This window comes from Indicator indicator, chromosome 15 (assembly GCF_027791375.1).
Source record: "Indicator indicator isolate 239-I01 chromosome 15, UM_Iind_1.1, whole genome shotgun sequence".
In the NCBI taxonomy this organism is placed as follows: Eukaryota; Metazoa; Chordata; class Aves; order Piciformes; family Indicatoridae; genus Indicator; species Indicator indicator.
Window position 1 is genome coordinate 10,738,036 of NC_072024.1, and position 18,772 is coordinate 10,756,807.

At 44.3% G+C, this 18,772-nt stretch overlaps 1 protein-coding gene across 1 annotated transcript in view; it reads left to right on the forward strand.

The window, feature by feature from the left end:
* Positions 1-15,221, forward strand: part of ARIH2 (ariadne RBR E3 ubiquitin protein ligase 2) — a 30,981-nt gene extending 15,760 nt beyond the window's left edge. The window contains exons 3-15 of the mRNA XM_054387198.1: positions 1,395-1,462; positions 3,166-3,229; positions 5,472-5,619; positions 6,315-6,436; positions 7,291-7,400; positions 8,365-8,482; positions 9,846-9,896; positions 9,998-10,019; positions 11,552-11,703; positions 12,756-12,899; positions 13,250-13,318; positions 14,248-14,331; positions 14,769-15,221. Of these exons, the coding sequence (XP_054243173.1) occupies positions 1,395-1,462; positions 3,166-3,229; positions 5,472-5,619; positions 6,315-6,436; positions 7,291-7,400; positions 8,365-8,482; positions 9,846-9,896; positions 9,998-10,019; positions 11,552-11,703; positions 12,756-12,899; positions 13,250-13,318; positions 14,248-14,331; positions 14,769-14,840 (1,224 nt within the window). The 3' untranslated portion in view covers positions 14,841-15,221. The remainder of the gene's footprint in view (positions 1-1,394; positions 1,463-3,165; positions 3,230-5,471; positions 5,620-6,314; positions 6,437-7,290; positions 7,401-8,364; positions 8,483-9,845; positions 9,897-9,997; positions 10,020-11,551; positions 11,704-12,755; positions 12,900-13,249; positions 13,319-14,247; positions 14,332-14,768) is intronic.
* Positions 15,222-18,772: the final 3,551 nt, after the last annotated feature.

Sequence of the window (18,772 nt, forward strand, 5' to 3'; positions counted from 1 at the left end):
ATTACGTGTCAGGAATAGGTCACTTATGTTGTGAAACTTCACCTCTTCGGTGGGGTGGATTTAGAAGAGTAATGAATATGCATTCCCTAGGTGTGCAGAGCATGTGTTTTGTAGCAGTAGTGACCATTGCTTGGTTTTCCTTACTTGTGTTGAGGCTGCAGGGTGTCTGTGTTACCAGTAGGTCTAATCCTGTGATTCACCTGTAGAAGATTCAAGAATGTTTATGGTTTTTCAGCTGATGATTGAGACTGGCAGCTTCTTTAGGGGAGGGAGGGGGGGAGGGCACTTCCTGCAGCTAGGATGGAAGGAGTTATGTTTTCTGTGTGTATAGTAGGGAGTGAGGTGCTGTGGTGATAGCTTGTCTTGGAGTGTGGGAGGTAGAACCCTTTAATGCCAGAAAAGTGTTTGTAGCATTTATGGACCCCTGGGCTTGCCTGGGTGCTTCCTAGCATAGAGAGGAGTGAGGAGGGAGGACTTGTGAGCCTTCTGGATCCTCCTGGAATTAGGCGTCTTGTTTGTAGGAGACCTGCTTTGTTTGAACTCCATGGTCTTGTTAAAGGTGTGAAGAGATCAAGAGACAGGTTTAAGATCCAGCAACTCAGCAGATGCCTATGGTCTTGGTGGGAATGTGACTTTTTCTGATAGCAGACCAGTCTGTTTTCTTCTGAAATAAACTAATACATGGAACCAAAGGAGAACTTGTTCATTTATGTCCTTGTAAAATGACTTTAAGTGTATTCTAGAGGGTGCTCAGGCTGGCACAGACTGTGCTAGGGCTTGCCAGGAGTCCACATAATGCAAGCAACTCTGGATGGACATAGTTCCTGTCAGAGTAGCTTTCCATCCTCCTATTCCAGTCCAATGTTCAACTTCCTTCTCTACAGTGAAGGCTGGGGGAAAATGTTTTGGTTTCCCCTCCTACCCTTTGCTGTCACAGCATACCTGCCTTTGCAGCTTGTTACTGCTTCTTCAGCTCAGTAAGTGGTATCTGTCTACCCTGCAGTTCCCAATTTGCATACTTACTGAGGACCCTGATCCCAGTCTGATCTGGGCCTCTCAAGTGACAGCCAGAGTCAGCAATGGATGTGGGATTTCTGTGAGCAGTTAAGCTAATCCAGTGGATTCTTGATTCCTTCCTCTCTGTGCTGTTGTGACTGTCTGAGTTAGTTTGTGTACGTCCATGCTTCATTCCAACCTGTGGATTACAGGTGCACCAGCTGTGAGCATTGTCTAGTATTTAAATAAGTGGGAATTGAGCATCACTGGGATATTGTACTGAGTTTGTACAATTTGGTAGTCTTATAAGAAGATCATAGTCCTAAGCCATAGGTGTGGCCTCAAAACATGCCTAACTTGACTTCTTTTTTTTTTTTTTTTTTTTTTTTTCCACCTAGGTATCACATGCTGTTGCAAAGCTAGTATTAGTTAGTTTCCACTGGCAAATCTCAGAGATTTTGGAAAGGTAAGTATAAATAGTCTTGCCTCTTCTGTACTTAGTGCTTTTCTCCTTTGCTTTGCAGGAGAGCTTAGGGTGGTCCATAGGTGTCTTTTTGACAGGCACTTTTGAACCTGAAGGCAAGCCACACAAGACATCCCAAGGAACAGAGGAAAACCAGTTTTGTTGAGGCTGCATTGCCTGTAAGGAATTTGTAAACAAGGAGAGGGTAGTGCTGGTTAATGTCTTTCAGGTTGAGGAATTGTTGTCATTCCGGGAGCCGCATAGATGCATTTAGCTTAAACTTTGGGATAACGTTGGGAGTGCTGCATCTATATTTACTTATTTTTAAAGATAGAAAGTTAACCCTGATGTTCTGATTGAACACATCAGCACTAAACCATAAAGGAGCACTCAACCTATGCTGATGTATTCATTAGTAGTTCATTCACATTGCAGGTTTTGCTCTTTCTGAACAGAAGTGATGGGGTTTTTCCAAGCTGATGAGCATTTGGAGGGCAGGAGATGGCATGAGAGAACTGAGAAGTGCAACCCCTTTATTGCTTGCTCAGTCTCACTGTAATGAAGTCCTCCAACTGATTTCAAAGGGAGAGTTTGGGCTCTGCCCAAACATGTACAGGAAGTGTGTCAGGAGGCACTGCTGTCTGGCAGCCCCTTCAGAAAATACTGGCTTGGAACTGAACATTGTCTGAAAATAGAGAGCATATCAGTCTGATTCATTCTGCCATGCCATTTTTGGCCCTGTAGCCAGGAACTTCATTCAGGGAACGTATGGGAAAGGCATCTCGTGCATGGATATCATTGCAGCATCTTTGTTAACTGGCTTGTTGGTTACCATGCATCCTGTGAAAGCTTTTCTCTGGGGAACATGGAGAGTGAGATTCCTGCATAGCAGCTCAGGGCAATTCTGCAGGTTAACTAATGAGATTTAAACAAGAGGAAGTTGGGGAAAGGATTTGCTTCTGAAGCCATGACTTTACAAGCTGTTCTGCAGATGATCTGGTCCACGAACTTCTGCCTTGGTACAAAGTGACATTATGAAATGAAAGGTTCCTATTACAACTAAAAAATGCTAGTGGAGAGGGAGGCTTTACAGCACGATCACAGCAGTGGTGCTGCTATTTCTGAATTCATTGAGATACAAATATTTCTCTGCGATGAAAATAACAAACAACAAAATGTGTTTAAGACATTCTAGACAACTGTCTATCAGCAGCCTAAGGGGTGATAATCTGTCACAGAGTAAATACTTTAATTAGATAATAGACTGGAGTCAAAGTAAGACCTAACCAGGATAGCTTACTTTACAAGGGAATAGGAGACAGTCAGGAGCCTCACTGGAGTGTCTTATTATGGGCAGTGTCTTAGGACTGGTCTAGCAGTGTGGATGGAAAATCTTAGCTTCAAGAATTTTTCAGGGGAAGGGAGAGAGTTGTAGCAAAATAAAGGAGCGTGAGGGAAAAGTTGTTCTGTTACTGGGAGAAGTATTGTTCCTGTTTCTGATTTTGGAGGAACTCTCATGAAGCTTTGTTGATGAGAGCTCAGCTCACTGTTGTGAAGGAGCCTCACACAGGACACGTTTCCACTTTCCTTGTTGAAACCTGCACTGCCATTTGCACAGTCTATTATTTATTCAGGTGAGAAGGATCAATTTAACAAAGCAAATGTATTCAGAAATTGATTTGATCATTCTTCAATTGCCTTTTCAGGCACAAGTCTAATGCTGCCCAGTTGCTAGTAGAAGCACGAGTTCAGCCCACCTCATCCAAACACGTAAGTATGCTAACTATTTCGGTCTGTTCCCTTGGCAGACATCTCTGACCCACCTCATTGGAGGATTACATTACTAATGGCATAGTTTGTCCCATATTAACCCTTTGTCAACTCAGGTCCACACCCTCACTCAGTGCTGGGTTTGCTTTTTAAAGGAGAATGCATTCAATAGATGTCTAACGTTTAAATAGAAGCTCTGTTATTATCTTGCATTTAGTGTTGAGGAATTGCTTGCCTCAAGAAAATTAAACTCGTTTTTTTTTGGCATGAGTGATGGTACACAACAAGGGGAGCAGACTGCATGGGCTTGGCTACCTTTTCCAATCTTGCTGCCTCTGTAAAAGACACTCAAGGGAAGCTCTTGCTGCACAGAGTGTGCAGAGCTTGTCTATGGCTGGAACAAAGTGATTTTTAATTATTATTTGTATTCCTGGGGAGACTGTTTGCTGCACTGCTCTGCTCAGGGATGCTTTAGCCCCATCTCCCAGTGGTGTTGCTACTGAGCCAGTCAGTAGTAATATTTGAACCAACAGCCTGTATTTTTTTGGTCAGAGCTACACAGGTCTTTAGAGGCCCTTTTTTTTTTTTCCTAGCTCCCCTTAAATAGAAACTTCCTGTTGCATGTTTACAGGCTTCATTCACAATGGGTGCCTTAGTACAATCCAGTTACCCCAGGAAGACATTGCCATGTGCCAGATTTTGAGTGATAAAATATTACATCTGAGAAACACTCTTTGGTTTGGGGGGAGGGGAGGTTTTAAAAGCCTGTTCTGGCATCTGAGTGAAAATCCTAAAACAGCTGACAGGAGTAAGCTTCATGGACTCAAAATAAATTATCTGCCTAGAGTCCAGAAAAAGCATCTTTGTTATACCTGCAAATTTGTCCATGTATTTTGAGTTTTGTCTGAATCTTCTATCAGCTATCACTTAAGTACTCTCTGCTACAATGGTAATTTCATTTTGGGAAGAAAGATATTAGAGTTCAAAGGCTGGTTTAAGTCTTGACAAACTTGGTTTGTTAGGCAGTTCATGACAGTTGTTTTGTATGTGAAAGGGCAAGTTGCTCTGTTCTTTGGCTCGTTGTGCAGAGTGATGGGCCAGACACTGAATGTCTGTAGAACAACTGACCCTTACAGGAAGAAGCTATAGCAGTGAGCTCAGAGGGACAGCTCGTGAAGGTTTAAGGCAGTGTGCTTGCTGTTCAGGTGGAGCAGTTCATCTTGGCAATCAATGCAGTTGCAGACTTGGTGAATCTTATTCTGGTCTCTAAGTGAGGCCACTTAGAACAAAGTCTCGTTATTTCTTTTTTCGTGTGGTCATGCTATAAAACAAGCTCTGCTGGTCATGTGGCTGCATATCATGCTCCTGCTCCTCTGTGTCCCTGGAATGCAGAGCTAGGCGTGGAAACTGACAGCTGTCTCCAACGAGCTTCTCAGAGTAGCAAAGGTTTAAGTAGATGAAAAGTGATTATATGACTTCTCTGTGAAGGTAGAAATAGGAACGTAGAATCCTGCTAACAGAGTGCAGAGCCTTGGTTTTGATGGTTCTGTGCTAGACCTAGTTCTTCAGGTCCCAGGGGTGAGCCGAAGGCTCATGTTTTGAAGGCTAGATCTGTTGTTTAGGGATTAGCTCTGCACTACCCAAGGGGACCTCCAGGCTGTTTCCCAGTGGTTTGGTAAAGCAATAGCAGAGTTCTGCCTGACTTGAAACAAACCCTTCAATCCCCTCTAGCTGAAGGGATGATGCTGGTTTTTCTAAGTGTAGCATAGGCAGAAGATGAGAGATGTGAGATGATGGTCTGTGAATACCCTTTTCTCTCTGCATAAATACTTTACATGCTGCACCTTCAGTTGCCTCTCCTCTTAGCTAGCCATTGTCCAGTAAAAGGGCACTGCTAAGCCTGCTTCCAGCTATAGCTACTCTCCAGGGCCTGTGAAACTGTGGTAGAATCTGACCCAGCTAACAAAGAACAAACAGGAAGAGAGTGAGAACCAGAAAAGTGAAGGTGAGTTCTGAGTAGCACTGGACTAGAGACAGGAGCTGTTCAGTGAGTGTCAGTCTGTTGTGCTCTGTGAGATTCCTGACAAGGGCTGAGTGTTGAGGCAGTGCAGCACCTCAACACACCAGCTGCTTATTAACCAGTTCTGGGCTGGGGCTTATCTCAGGTGCCTGTAGATGAGGTGGGAATATTCTGGAAGAACTGGGATGCTTTCACTGTAATGCTGCTTTGTCTTTCTCCCAGGCAATGGTACATTCCTCCCATCACTGTGCAGTGTGCATGCAGTTTGTCCGGAAGGAGAACTTGCTCTCCCTGGCTTGTCAGCACCAGTTCTGTCGTAGCTGCTGGGAGCAGCACTGTACAGTGCTCGTCAAGGATGGTGTTGGAGTCGGTGAGTTCAGGGCAGATACAGTACTGGATCTGTTTGCCACGTTGGCTGTTCTGATGATGACTGGGTGAATTGGTCTAAAACATCTCAGTAAGGAGAAAATGGAGCAGGGATGAGGATTTGTGACAAACTTGAACTTACCTGAGTCTCTGGTTATTGTTGGCATATATCACCAGGAGAGCTCTACTCCAACCTAACAAAATGTGCAAGTCCATAGATCCATTTGCTGCTTTTCTCCCCTCATTATCTCAAAAGCTTGATTGTAATAAGTTAGAAGCTGCAAATTGCTGCAATTTGAGTTGTCTCTCTCATGGTGTTGCACTGCCCCTGGACTGTTTGTGGATGCAAATGTCTGTTCCCTTTGTCTTAGGCAGAAGCCAGTAGTTGCCAGAGTTGGTTTGGGGCTTTTCCTAGTCTCTTTTATGCTGGCATGGCAGTAACACACAATTTTCTGCTTTAAGATCTGAACTTGTGAATATTGATTGAAGCACTTCCTGGTCCTGGATGCACATGCTCTGTCATCTTTTGGTGAAGACAGCTGGGCTTCAGCTTTTCAGCAGCCCTGGTAGACTTGTTTCACAGTTGTGCCACTCCTGCACAATAACAGATGGCACCTAGGAAACTGTGTGGAATGCTCTCTGTGCATTCATTCCTTAGTGTAAGTTGCATTGTGCTAAAATGTTGCTTTCTTTTCTCAGGGGTCTCCTGTATGGCTCAGGACTGCCTGCTTCGGACACCAGAAGACTTTGTGTTTCCATTGCTGCCTAGTGAAGAGCTGAAAGACAAATACAGGCGCTACCTCTTCAGGGACTATGTTGAGGTATTGGTCTTCTCAGTTTTAAATACCCTGGGTGAATTCACTAATTTCACTTGCAGAAATTTTGTTCGAAGTGTCTTGCATCTTTGATTAGAACTGCAGCAACTGCAGCAAAACCATACCTGATAAACATGATGTGGCTGTTCTTGCAGCCTCACTGACAAAAGGCTCTAGCAGGTTGCCAAAGTAAATTTGGCTGTCACGTCACCCAGTAAATCCTTGGCTGGTGCCTCAGAATTCTCAGAATGCTGCAGCTGAGAACTTCAAGCATCAGTTTGAGTTTTAAAGTCCTCATAGCTCTTGCACAGATACTTTGGATTCTGAAAAATAAGTCCCTTATCTTAGTGTAGTCCTACTGGATTGGCTTGTGCAATAACATTTTATGTGATTTTTTTTGAAATTAAAGCAGCAGATGTTAAGGTTAAATGTGGAACATTATTCTGGGAACAGACTGAGAACTCTTAAGAAGCACTGAAGCAATATGAAGGTGATGTCACCTCTCCTTAGTAAGCAACCCTTTGGGAAGGAACCATGGGAGAACAGCTGAATACATGCTAGAGTATGAGAGGACGAGGAAAGAGCTCAAATGGAGTAAAATTGTGCAGTGTCTTTTGGTGGTTCTTACAGTTGTGGATCTGCAGCCCTCCATTTGAATTCCCTGTTCTAGAGAAACTGTAGTACTCCCTTTTCCAATGAGGAAGAGATTTTATCTGTTTTGTTAGCCAAGACCTGGTGACAGTTTTCACTCTCTTTCAGTAAGAAATAATTGACTTTTTTGGGGAGAGGAGTGGCTAAACTTGAATAGAAAATGCTCTCCTGCACCCACAGCTGATCTTACCATTGTGGTGTGTTCACAGAGCCATTATCAGCTGCAGCTGTGTCCTGGTGCAGATTGTCCCATGGTGATACAGGTACAAGAGCCAAAAGCCCGGCGAGTGCAGTGCAATCGTTGCAATGAGGTCTTCTGGTAAGAAACAGAAAAGGTTAAACATCACAAGGAAAGTGTGTGCTGTCATTAGAGTGACTCTTACATGCTTGCCAGCAGGTTCAGTGTGTGGAGACATCTCAAATGCTTTGCTAGAGTTGTTTGTAACTTGAGTTAGCTTGAGTAATTGGACACTTTGGTCTGACTTTCGTAGGTGGTCAGCCGTCCCCTCGCTCCCTAAACTCCTTGGGAGTTGAGTGTTCTGACAACCAGGGAATACAGAGCTTTGAGTTAAACAAGGGGTTCTCATCTTTTGGCTAGGTTACAAATTTTGATACAGACATAGTGACTGCTATATATTCTGGTAATTGATGTGGAGGCCTCACTGCTATCTGCTGGTATTGAATTTGTAAGTTTATTACAAGTATTTGGCTTCCAGTGTGTCTGGTGTATTTTGAAGCTCATGCAGGAATACATTTCTGCTGAATAGAAACACTGATGTTCTGTGTCTGACTCCAGATGTGTATGGCACCAAAGGAAAAAGATAGCTTGCAGGACTGCTTTCTGCTCCTGGGTCTCCAGAATCACTGCTGATGGGAATGTCTCTAGAGCACAATGCAACTGGTTTTCAAAGCCAGTTTACCAGTATCTCCATGCAAATGGCCCTTACTCACTTGGACTGGTCAGGTCATGCTAATGCAGATGCCTGACACCTACGGCTGGGGTCAAACTACTTTAAAGTCACTGCTCTGCCCCAAGCCTCTGCAGCCATGTTAGAGCAGAGTGAAGGGAGGAGATATGTCAGGCCTCAGAGACAGGATATACAGAGGGTGGGCGTTTACTGGAGTTCAGCTTTGATCTTCCCACTCTGGTAATGCACAAGCGCATTTGTGCTTCTTACTCTCACCTGGCCTCCCAGATTCCTGTGATCAGGAAAACCTCAATTGTTGAGTCACTTCCTTGGAAATCAATGTCTTCTTTTTTCCTTTTTTTCTCCCCTATTAAGCTTTAAATGTCGGCAGATGTACCACGCACCCACAGACTGTGCTACCATTCGGAAATGGCTCACCAAGTGTGCAGATGACTCCGAAACAGCCAACTACATCAGTGCTCACACTAAAGATGTAAGGACCAGCACCTGCGTGTTTTTTCCTTGTCCTCTAGCCCTGCCTGGGGAACAAGATACAATTCTATATGTACATAGCATTGTGTGCTGCTTTTTCACAAACTGCAGATTCTCACAGCTCCCAGGGACTGCGATAGAACACAAGCAAGTGCCTTGGGACTATGTTATTTGGGAAGTCCAGCTGCTCTCCTGCAGTAAGGACCTCATGGTCCTTATTCCAGACCTGGTGTGAATGTATTTGGCAGCCAGAAGTGCTGTCCTCCCTCTGGCACAAGAACTGTGACTACTTGAAATGATCAGTGGAGATGTATTTAAAGTGGAAAGAGGGAGTATAGCAAGTGCAGAGTCAGTATCAAATAAGGCACTAGTGGTGATTAAACCTGAGCAACTCTGTGGAATGCTGTTAACTGGAAGGTGAGACTTGATTTGGCAAGGACAGCAAAATAGGGTAGATGAAGTCTGTAAATTAAAGTACTTCTAGTAGATTTAGACCCAAAAAATAGTATTAAATATTGTGTACTTACCTATAGATTTGTCTTTAAAGGTTATAAATATGCTAGCTTTATCATCCAGGTTAGCTATCTGCTGATTTGAACTTCTCATGTCTTTTAGGGGTTTTGTGGCATTTGTTCTGTCATAACGAATGACAGTTGTGACAGTGTTAAGATAACTTAAATTCTCTTCTTCCCCTGGAGAAGGTGTCAGCATGTGGTGGTGGTGTTTCTGCTATGCTGCTCTGTAGAAATAAGGCTCTTATGTTGAGCGTTGTCCTGGCACAGTTTTTGCCTGCCATTAAAATTTGTAAAGAGCAGCAAAACTCACTTTCTCCTTTGTACTTACACAACCCAAAAAATGTCACTAACCTTGACACTCCAGAACATCAGTGGAGCAAAGGGGAGTGCAGCTTTCACTGTGTTCAGCCAGATTTCAGTGCAGCTAGCTAAGCTGTCATCTATTAGGGGCTGCAGAAGGCAGGATATAATGCTGATTATCTTGTAGTCTTAAGTAGCTGTGGAAGCTACTGTCATATGAGAACTGCTTATGTCCTTATGCCTGAGCAACTGCTAAACAGTAACTCAGTGGGACCTTCTGTTTTTCAGGGAGTAATAACAGCAAATTTCCTTTCTTGAGCAAGCAGTGCAGTGCTGCAGTGTAACTTCCCTAACTTTGCCATCCTGCCTTCTTCTACAGGGAGCTGTTGGGAATGGGTGGGAGGCAGGGTCTAACTATGTTATTAGTTTCATATACACATATGCAAAGAAAAAAAAAAAAAAAGGAGGGGAATAATCATGCAAGTGCTATCATTCTCCAGCAGGCTGCTAAAGACAGAATGGATCTAACAAATGCTTCTGTTTCTGCAGTGTCCCAAGTGCAATATCTGTATTGAAAAGAATGGAGGCTGCAATCACATGGTAAGCAATTCCCTGAATATGTCAGACCTTTCTTGTTCTAAGCAGAATATTTTCTTCCCCCACTTTCCACTAACCAGTGTCTCCTGTCTCTTCTTTTTCAGCAATGCTCCAAATGCAAACATGGTAAGTAGGATCTGGAAGCAGTTTTCTCTGCAGTGTTTGTTAGTGGTGATGTTCTCGTCTCTTTTTTTTTTTTTCTTTTTTTTTTTTGGTGTGTGTGATATGAAGACAAATTGCAAACATTGATTTTTTTTTTTTTTCCCTAGTAGAAGGTGAATATAAGGATATTAATTGCAAACTTGTCTGACAGCTTTATTTATTTTTCTTTTTCACTGGCTATGATCTCAGCTGAGCTCTTACTCAGTGCTGGTTTGGCTCCCTCTCCTTCACATGTCCATTTTATAGAGGTCTCCATCTCAGTGACATCCATCTCAGAGAAGAGTCTTAAATGCTTTCCATGTAATTGCATTTGTCATCAGCTGAAAATGCTAGCAAAACTGAGCCATTTAGTCAGATCAGCTTAAGACCTTCTGCTCAGTGATGGAAATAATGAGCTTCAACCCAGATGAAACTGCAGGAGCTCTGAATTGTTCTGTGTAACGTTATCTGTTGGACTTCAGTCCATCCTTGTGCAATTAGCAGCCTGAGTGTCTTTGGCCTATTGTGTGGTTGTGCAAAATGACAGCCTGTTCTTGCACTCATCTTTTCATGGTAAAATTAATTTCTGTTGCCTTGGAGCTGGACAGTTTGTATTCAGCCCTCCAAGTGGCTTCTAGGATATACTATAATATCAGAACCTTATTTGGAAGATGATTAAAGATTGCTGTCCTCTCTCATTTCCTTTGCTTTGGGGCCCTCAGCAGCACTGGACGTGCTTTGATGGAGCTCTGTGAGAAGGGTGAGCAGGCAAGTGCCAAGGTACCATGGTGACTAGTACTCAAGAAGGCTGGTGAACTCTGGGAATACAAATTTCAGTCTCTTACTATGAGTAACACAGAAGCAATTCCTGTTGTAGCAGCTCGATCTCCATCTTTTTCCTTCCCAGTAGAACACTCACAGCCTCACTATGAAACTGGGAAGCTGTCACATGGGTTTTGCTATTCCTGCCTTTCCTCTGCTTTCTTCCCAGTTCAGTGGCTCCTTACCTGAAGTGTCATAAACCACTGATATCTGAGGCTATCTGAGTAGTTCCCTCCTCAAGAGAACTGAGGACAGACATTCTTTTGCTTGACTTAGTTTACTTGAGGGTTTGATTGTTCGTATTTTGTTCAGATAGAGGTCTGCATGGGGCAGTATGCCAGTGGTGGGGGGGATACAATTCACAAATAAGACTGCAGCCTGCCTCTTCTTTTGTCTAGAGTGGGAGCCTGTTGCAGAGCACAAGAACAGTTCTGCCTGTTGGTCTTAGTGTGCAGGATGCAGCACTTCAGGATTTACTTCCCATAGTTGCATGGGAGGCTATAAATGAAAATCCTCAAGCCAGGCTTGTATTTTTGCCTCCCTGTTGTGTTCCATTATGCAAGATGACACAAAATGTCTGTTTCTTGGCTTAGCAGAAATACCTGAAAACAAAAAGGCTGTGTCTCTTCATTCTCTTGAGTTTTTGGGGTTTTTTTCCCTGTGCATCACAGTGGGTTTTTCACTGTTTTCTACAGACTTCTGCTGGATGTGTCTGGGAGACTGGAAGACTCACGGCAGCGAGTACTACGAATGCAGTCGGTACAAAGAGAATCCTGATATTGTAAACCAGAGTCAGCAAGCACAGGCCAGGGAGGCCCTTAAGAAGTACTTGTTCTATTTTGAGAGGGTAGGAGACATCTCCTTGGCCAGAGCTGCTGTAGCCTTTTAATGCTCCCTGCCTGGTGCAAAGGTCATTGCCAGCAATCTCCGTGGAAGAAACACCCCCAAAGAGAATCTGTGAAGAATTTTCAGGCCCCATTGTTTTTCACTCAGTCCCACCCTATGAGTTCCATTCAAACCAGTAATGTCATACCCAAAGCAAATCATACTAACTCCCTGTATTCTCTTGTGCAAGAGAATTACCTGTGCCACTGAAGCATTATCCTGCAGGCTGAGTGCTGCTGCAGTAGATAGATATTGCTCCAATCATTTCCTTCCAGGACTGTGGAACTTCAGTTCCTTGTGGTGTGTCTTTATAGACACAAAACCAGTATAAACTCTGCCAAATTCAAAACTCCATTGCTTATAGCAAAGTTTTTATGAAATTTCATGTAATCACATTTCTAAAAGTTGCAGTCAGAGCATCTCTGTCCACACAGCAGGCTCGATGCACCTGGCCATACAGTGCAATTCTAGAGCAGCATCTCTAGAGAAAAACATGGTAAAGATTAAATGCTGCTGCATTTCAGTTTCCCTATTAAAAAGAGTTTATTCTTCACACCATGAGCCAAGTTCTGTGGTAAAATAAATGTGTTCATTCCTGGCTCTCCAGACCAACAGGCTTTGGGAAGTGACTGTGTTTACAATGTGCACACGGATGTTGGAGTTCACTGGGCTCATGTGAAATGTTAAGCTCTTGACCTTTCTATAGAAATCCTTTAAGGAGGGGAATCACCTTTACTTTCCATCTTGTTAGACACAAGGTCATTGTGCAGCCAGAGGGCATTCCCACTGAGAAGCTGGGTTTGCTCCCTGCTCTTTGCTGTTGTCAGTCTGTTGTTTATAGCCTCCACCACTTGCTACTGGAGGTGCTGCCGTGTTCTTCCTTCCCACAGCATGTTTTGCCTTGCTGGACTCCTGCCCTGCTACAATTTCTGCTTGCTAGAGCTTGTGCTTTTACAGCAGCAGTACTCTCGTCTCATGCCATTTTTTCTTTCCCTGTCTCCCTGCCCCTTGCAGTGGGAGAATCACAATAAAAGCCTACAGCTGGAGGCACAGACGTACCAACGAATCCAAGAGAAAATCCAAGAAAGAGTTATGAACAACTTGGGAACATGGATAGACTGGCAATACCTACAAAATGCTGCAAAACTACTTGCAAAGGTGGGTAGTTGTGTCTTGTTTGGCACAGAGAAGAGAATACACACCAGAATGCTAAATTCACAACACCAAATGAGGAAGGGAATTTAGGGGTTGTGGGTATCTGGGACAGTACTTCTGAGCTAAAGATGTGAGCTAGTCAAAAACCATCTGGAAGTAACCTCTGCAAAGTTACACTTTAACCACACAATTTCTTCCAAGGAAGGTGGAGAAAATTCCACCATTAAGTGTCCATTCATCCTTAGCAGAGGGTAGCTTCTTAGCCTGTAGTCAGCAGACAAATGTGACTCTGCTGCCTTCCAAGTCTGAGACTCTTGTCTTTTTTTTTTCTCTCTTCTTCCCACTCCCAACAGTGTCGTTACACCCTGCAGTACACATATCCATATGCCTACTACATGGAGTCTGGCCCCAGGAAGAAACTGGTAAAGTGTTTTGATCTTGATTTTCTTCTGATAGCTTTTTGGGGTGTAGCTGGTGGCATACTAGGTTGAGTTCCAGAGCTTGGCACAGTCTGAAATACTAATTTTAGTTAAGGACAGGACAGATAATAGGTTGATTTGCACCTTTCCTCTTCAGATTGAACTGACCAGCAGCTTAGGCCTCTGATGCATTACATTGCCTTCCCAGGGCACTTCACTGCACTTTCATTAACAAGCAATTTATTTTGAAATTTTGAGGCTGGAAGTGTGCATTTTCTCCCTGGTAAGGCTTTTCACAGTGCTGTGAGCCATATTTCATGTGGACAGATGCTGGAGGATAGCTTTTCCAGCCTTGAATCAGGATGTCTCTTCGATTTTTATTCCTGGTGTAAGTTTCTTTTTGGCTTGGTGCTTCCCACTGGTCGGACATGTCCAAAATTAGCCCTGAGCTCACTGAAGAGATTGTTTCTTTGACTCAGTTGTCCAGTAAAACCTGTTACCTAGTCTCTCCCCTTAGCATTATATGTATTCTCTGAGGCTGTGGACAGATAGTCTCTTCTGGATCTGACTGTACCAGTGGAACAAGTTGCTCCTCCCAGCAGTAGTTAACAATCCCTCTGCTCTGTGTGCAGAGGTGCTCACAAGAGTATTTCCTGACCCACTTGTGGCAAAATGAGCTGAGTCTGATGTTTGTTACTTGCAGTGTTTTTAGGGTTGATTGAGTGATGCAGACTGGGGAGTGCTTACACAAGAAACTCCTGGAAGGGGGGTGATGCTGTCTAGCTGAACGTGGATAAAGAGGAAGCACAGAACTGCTCTGCCAGCACAGCTGTCAGCAGACGTGTTTTTCTGTTCTTGAAGTGTAGTGTGTAGTATGAAACTGCTCCACTAAACTATTTCCTTATTGCTGTCTCTAATTTTTCTCTTCGTAGTTTGAATACCAGCAAGCTCAGCTGGAAGCTGAAATTGAAAATCTCTCATGGAAGGTGGAGCGAGCAGACAGCTATGACAGAGGGGTGAGTGCTCTGTTTGCTTGAGCCTGCTGGCCAGGATTTGGTTTTTGGGCTTAGTGTTTCTGCAGGAGCACTAAGACAGCCAACTGAATGTTCTGAGAAACTAGATGCAGAAACCTACCTTAGCCAGCAGATGTTATAGAGGTGGAGTGTTCACTGTCTTAGGGGAGAGTATGGGAAGGCTGCAGTGAGTCTTGCAAGGCTTGCATGTAGCCCTCTGGTGAAGAGCAGATTCCTGAAGTGTGTAGCTTTTTAGACAGAGCAGGAGCCACATAACTGCAGAGGGAGCTCATGTCAAAAGGAAAAGTATCTGCAATCTTGTGATCCAGAATGCATGTGAAGGTTGGTAATTCTCAGGTTGGAGCTTAGCTTCTCCCTAAAGAAAATGAGCTCTTCTCTGGGATGTTCATGCTAACAGTTTCTACCTTCTGTTTTACCAGGACTTAGAGAACCAGATGCACATAGCAGAGCAGAGACGGAGGACCCTGCTGAAAGACTTCCATGACACATAAGACAAGGAGGGAGTGACAAAGTGCAGGGGTGAGAGCAGCGAGTGAAGTGTTGGCAGCTTCACCAGGATAAGCAGGCACTGCCTCTGGGAGAACACGGCCAAGGACAAAGCCACCCCTCCCCTTGCAAGTCAGACACATGCAAACACCACATCTTAGTCCAGTTTGTTCTCTTATCTTTCTGTTTTTCTTTCTGCCACGCCAGAGGCAGAGTTCAGATTGGCGTATTTCCTGGGACATTTCCCTCCTGCCCTTGATGGTTGCAGAAAGGGAGGGAGTTTTTCTCTGAATGGCTGTTAATAGTATTAGATCATGACAATTTATGTAATTTTCAACGGTTGTACAATTATACAGACAAACCTTAGAATAACACACAACCCTTTTTAAAAATAAATTGGCAGTGGAGTGTTTTTCCTTAATCTGCTTGTAAATTTAATGGGCTTTTCCCCCCCCTCCCTCTCCCTTCCTCTGACCCAAAAAATCCTCCTGGGCACTCTGAAGGGAGGTTAGAAAATATCTCAGCTACATTTCCTGATGCTCCTTTTACTGGGGCATTGTAGCATTGGTATTGCATGAGGAGAGAGTGGCTGGTGTTAAGAGTGGCTGCTGCTGTGTCTGACCTGGCAGTACCAGCAGTGGCCATGATTTAGGATGATTACATGTGACATCTCTTTTCTTTTAAGTCAGCTGTGCAAAATCCTGCTACACAAAAAAAAGCAAATGGAGGAATTGTAAGGGAGAGACCAGTTTAATACCAGGGGATATACCTTGAGGCAGGTCAGATTCTGCATTTGATAAATTTTAGGTCTTCCATGTAGATTTTTTTGCTTTACTAGTTTTTTTTGGGAGGGTGTTGTACTGCCAAAGTGAGTGATGAGGAAATAGTTGCATACAGTTGTTAAGCAAGGCTTGGGGCTTTTGGAGATTGAAACAATCCATGTTATAACAGTGCCATGCAGCCTGGTGAAGATTATTTGTGCCTGCTGGGTAACATGGCTGAGAAAATTTGATCCCATTTGTCAAGGTGGGATTAGGCGCAGCAACGTTATGAGGAGAAAATATGTACAACACACTCCCTGGCACATGTTGGGAATGTGAACAGGCACTTGAATACAGGTGCACTGCTTGTGCAGAGCCTGCACCAAGCCAGGCAGAAAATTAACTAGCAAAATTAATTTATTTGTATATTAGTATTGATACTGGTGGGAACTTACCAGAAAACTGATTGTTAGGAGCATGTGGAGCTTTTTTTATTAACATTCTTTTTTCTAATGTAAAATACACACTAAAATAAAAATATTAAAACCTAGTTCATCTTAGTAGGGGTTAACATGAAAAAGGTTACTTCAGTGCTGATGTTTGCCTGTTTGCTACAGGAAGCAGGCCATATGTTAACATTTCACAGGCGTATATGTCACCTGTACCAGGAGCATGTTTGCAGCCAGTAAGGTGAAGCTGGAGTCTTGGATCTGAGGAAATCTTCACCACTGTGGGGAACTCATGGGATTCTCTTCAATACTGTATGTGAAAGTGTTGCCTTTGATGCCTCCCTGTATTGCTCTTATACAATGTCACTTGATTAAGATTAAACTGGAGGGGGGAAAATTACTGAATTCCTTCATGTCAGAATAAGCTAAATCTGCTGTTGGAGCCTTTTTCGTGTACCTGAGATGCTTGCCCCAGGTATTGCAGCATGTGTAATTGGGCAGGTGGATTTAACAAGAGAGGTGCATCAGTTTAAAAGTGGAGTAGCTGTCATAGGAGCTAATCCTGTGGCCATGCTTGTTGTACACAGCAGAAAATGTCAAACTGAGAGGCCTTTTCTTTCCTCCCTCCCTTCCCCGGTGTGGGATGTACCCTCAGGGAAAAGGGGAACAGACTGCTGAGGAGCTGCTGGCAGTGGAGTGGGGCTTACAACAGAAGTGGCTGGCAGTAGATCAGTGTTTTAGAGAGGTGACTGGAGCCAGGAAGTGTGCAAGGGAGGGAGCAGTGCTGCTTGCTGCACAAGACATCGCCAAAACTGTGGCTCCTTGTGTTCCTCCTCTGTCCCATTCTGTCTTCCCTCTCAGATGGCGCTATAGAAGTAGATATGTCCTTGCTCCAGCTGCTGTCTCCTGACTTCCTTCCCTCTCCTGCTCTTACCAGCACCCTCTTAGTACCCTCTTTGTGATATATTGTAGAGGTCAGTCTCTTCCTTCTTCTCCCCTTCCCAAATGATTGTCAAGGTCTGGGCACACTAGACCCAGGGGAAGGGATAGTGTTGGGGAAAGTGTGCTGAGCCCCAGCAGTTTGCAGAGTGTAGAACCAATGTTTAAATTATTCTTTAAAAATGTAATGTATAAAGTACTAATTAGGATAAAAGCTGGTGTTCTTGTCTAATATGACTATCATAACAACTAATCTCTTTACAGAACAGGTATATGGAGTTTCCTAATCCCAAAGAATTCTCACTTCTGTTATACAGCTGTCCAGCTTTGAGCTAGATGAGAATGGGGTTTTTTCTGTGTCTCTCACCCTCCCTCCCTCCTCCTCTCTCCCATGCCCCCACAAAATGCTTTGCTATGAATCCTTGTTTGTAGACAAGTTAGACCATATAGCTGTGGCCAAATGTTCTGAACAGGCTGCTGAGATACTTGGCAGAGGAACCTGAACAAATATTGCACAGGGCACCCCCTAAATTATTTCAGATCTTCTGAAACTAGAGCTTTGTTAGAAGTTCTGTTTATTTTAAAAGACTGCAAAACACCCTTTCTGAAGGTGGTGGAAGTCCTGGTTTGCACATGCAGATCCTGTCTCTATACTCTCTGGGAAAACAACAGGACATTTGCTGCCTAGGCAGGGTGCCTTCAGTATTGGTGTCATACAGAAAGTCCTATACACCAAGACAAAATGTGCATAGCATAAGGATTATTGGCACTATGAGGTGGCTGACACTACTTGAGAGGCAGGTGATAGGAGGGAAACGGGAGTTCTTGAAGCCAAAAGATGTCATTTTTTTTTCCCCTCTAATAGGTACACAGCCCTGTTTGAGCCAGAAAGTTATTTGAATGTAGGTGGATAGCAAGTGGCTCAGGAGCTATTAATTCTGAGGTACAAGTTTCCCTTTGGTGAATTACTGCCACAGATTTGGAATATTTGATCTCTCTTCCCCCGCCCCCCCTTGCACTTGTTTCCAGTTCTTGTATCCTGTCACCTCTCCATTCTTGCATCCAATGCTCTTTTATTTCAGCTTTGCTTGTGTTAATGCATTGGCTGCCTCATCTCTAATAGTCCTCAGGCTTCCCAGACTGTAACAAATTTTTTTCTACTGATCACATAAACTGCATGACTGCTGCTCTGCCTGCTGGCAAAGAGGCCATGCCCGTGGGGATGGGGGCAGCAGGAGGTTTCTGTACTATAGCCTTGCACTCTAAATTTTGGACTTTTTAAGCAGGTGAAAAAAAATAGAACTTTATTTTTAAATGAGGCACTTGTTCTGGGAATTCTTTTCCTCACCCCTGTCTGGTTTAAGTTGTGGGATAATGTTGAGGGGGGGTCTGTGCTCTACCCCAACGCGGCCTCGGGGGCATCCGCATTGCTGCTGCCACCCCTCCCTTTTCTTCACAGGCCCTGGAGAGGGGCAGGGGCGGCTAGAACCGCCTGGGAGACGGTTGCCAGAACTGTGCCCTTAGTTTATTTCAAATAAATTGTGACTTTCTAACTTCGGTGGTGTCCTGGCTGTTCTTGGGGGGGGTCGGGGGGAAAGGAGGGCAAAGCCCAACTCCGCACCTGCCCCGCCTTGCCCTCCCTCTACTGGCTCCGCCCCCTCGCCGGTGGTGGCTCTGGCTCCGCCTTCCACCCTGTGGCACCTGCCGAGGCCCCGCCCCTCCACAGGCCCCCGCGGCGCGGTGACGCAAGACGCCGTGCGGTTGCCGGGGTGACGCGCGAGGCCTGGC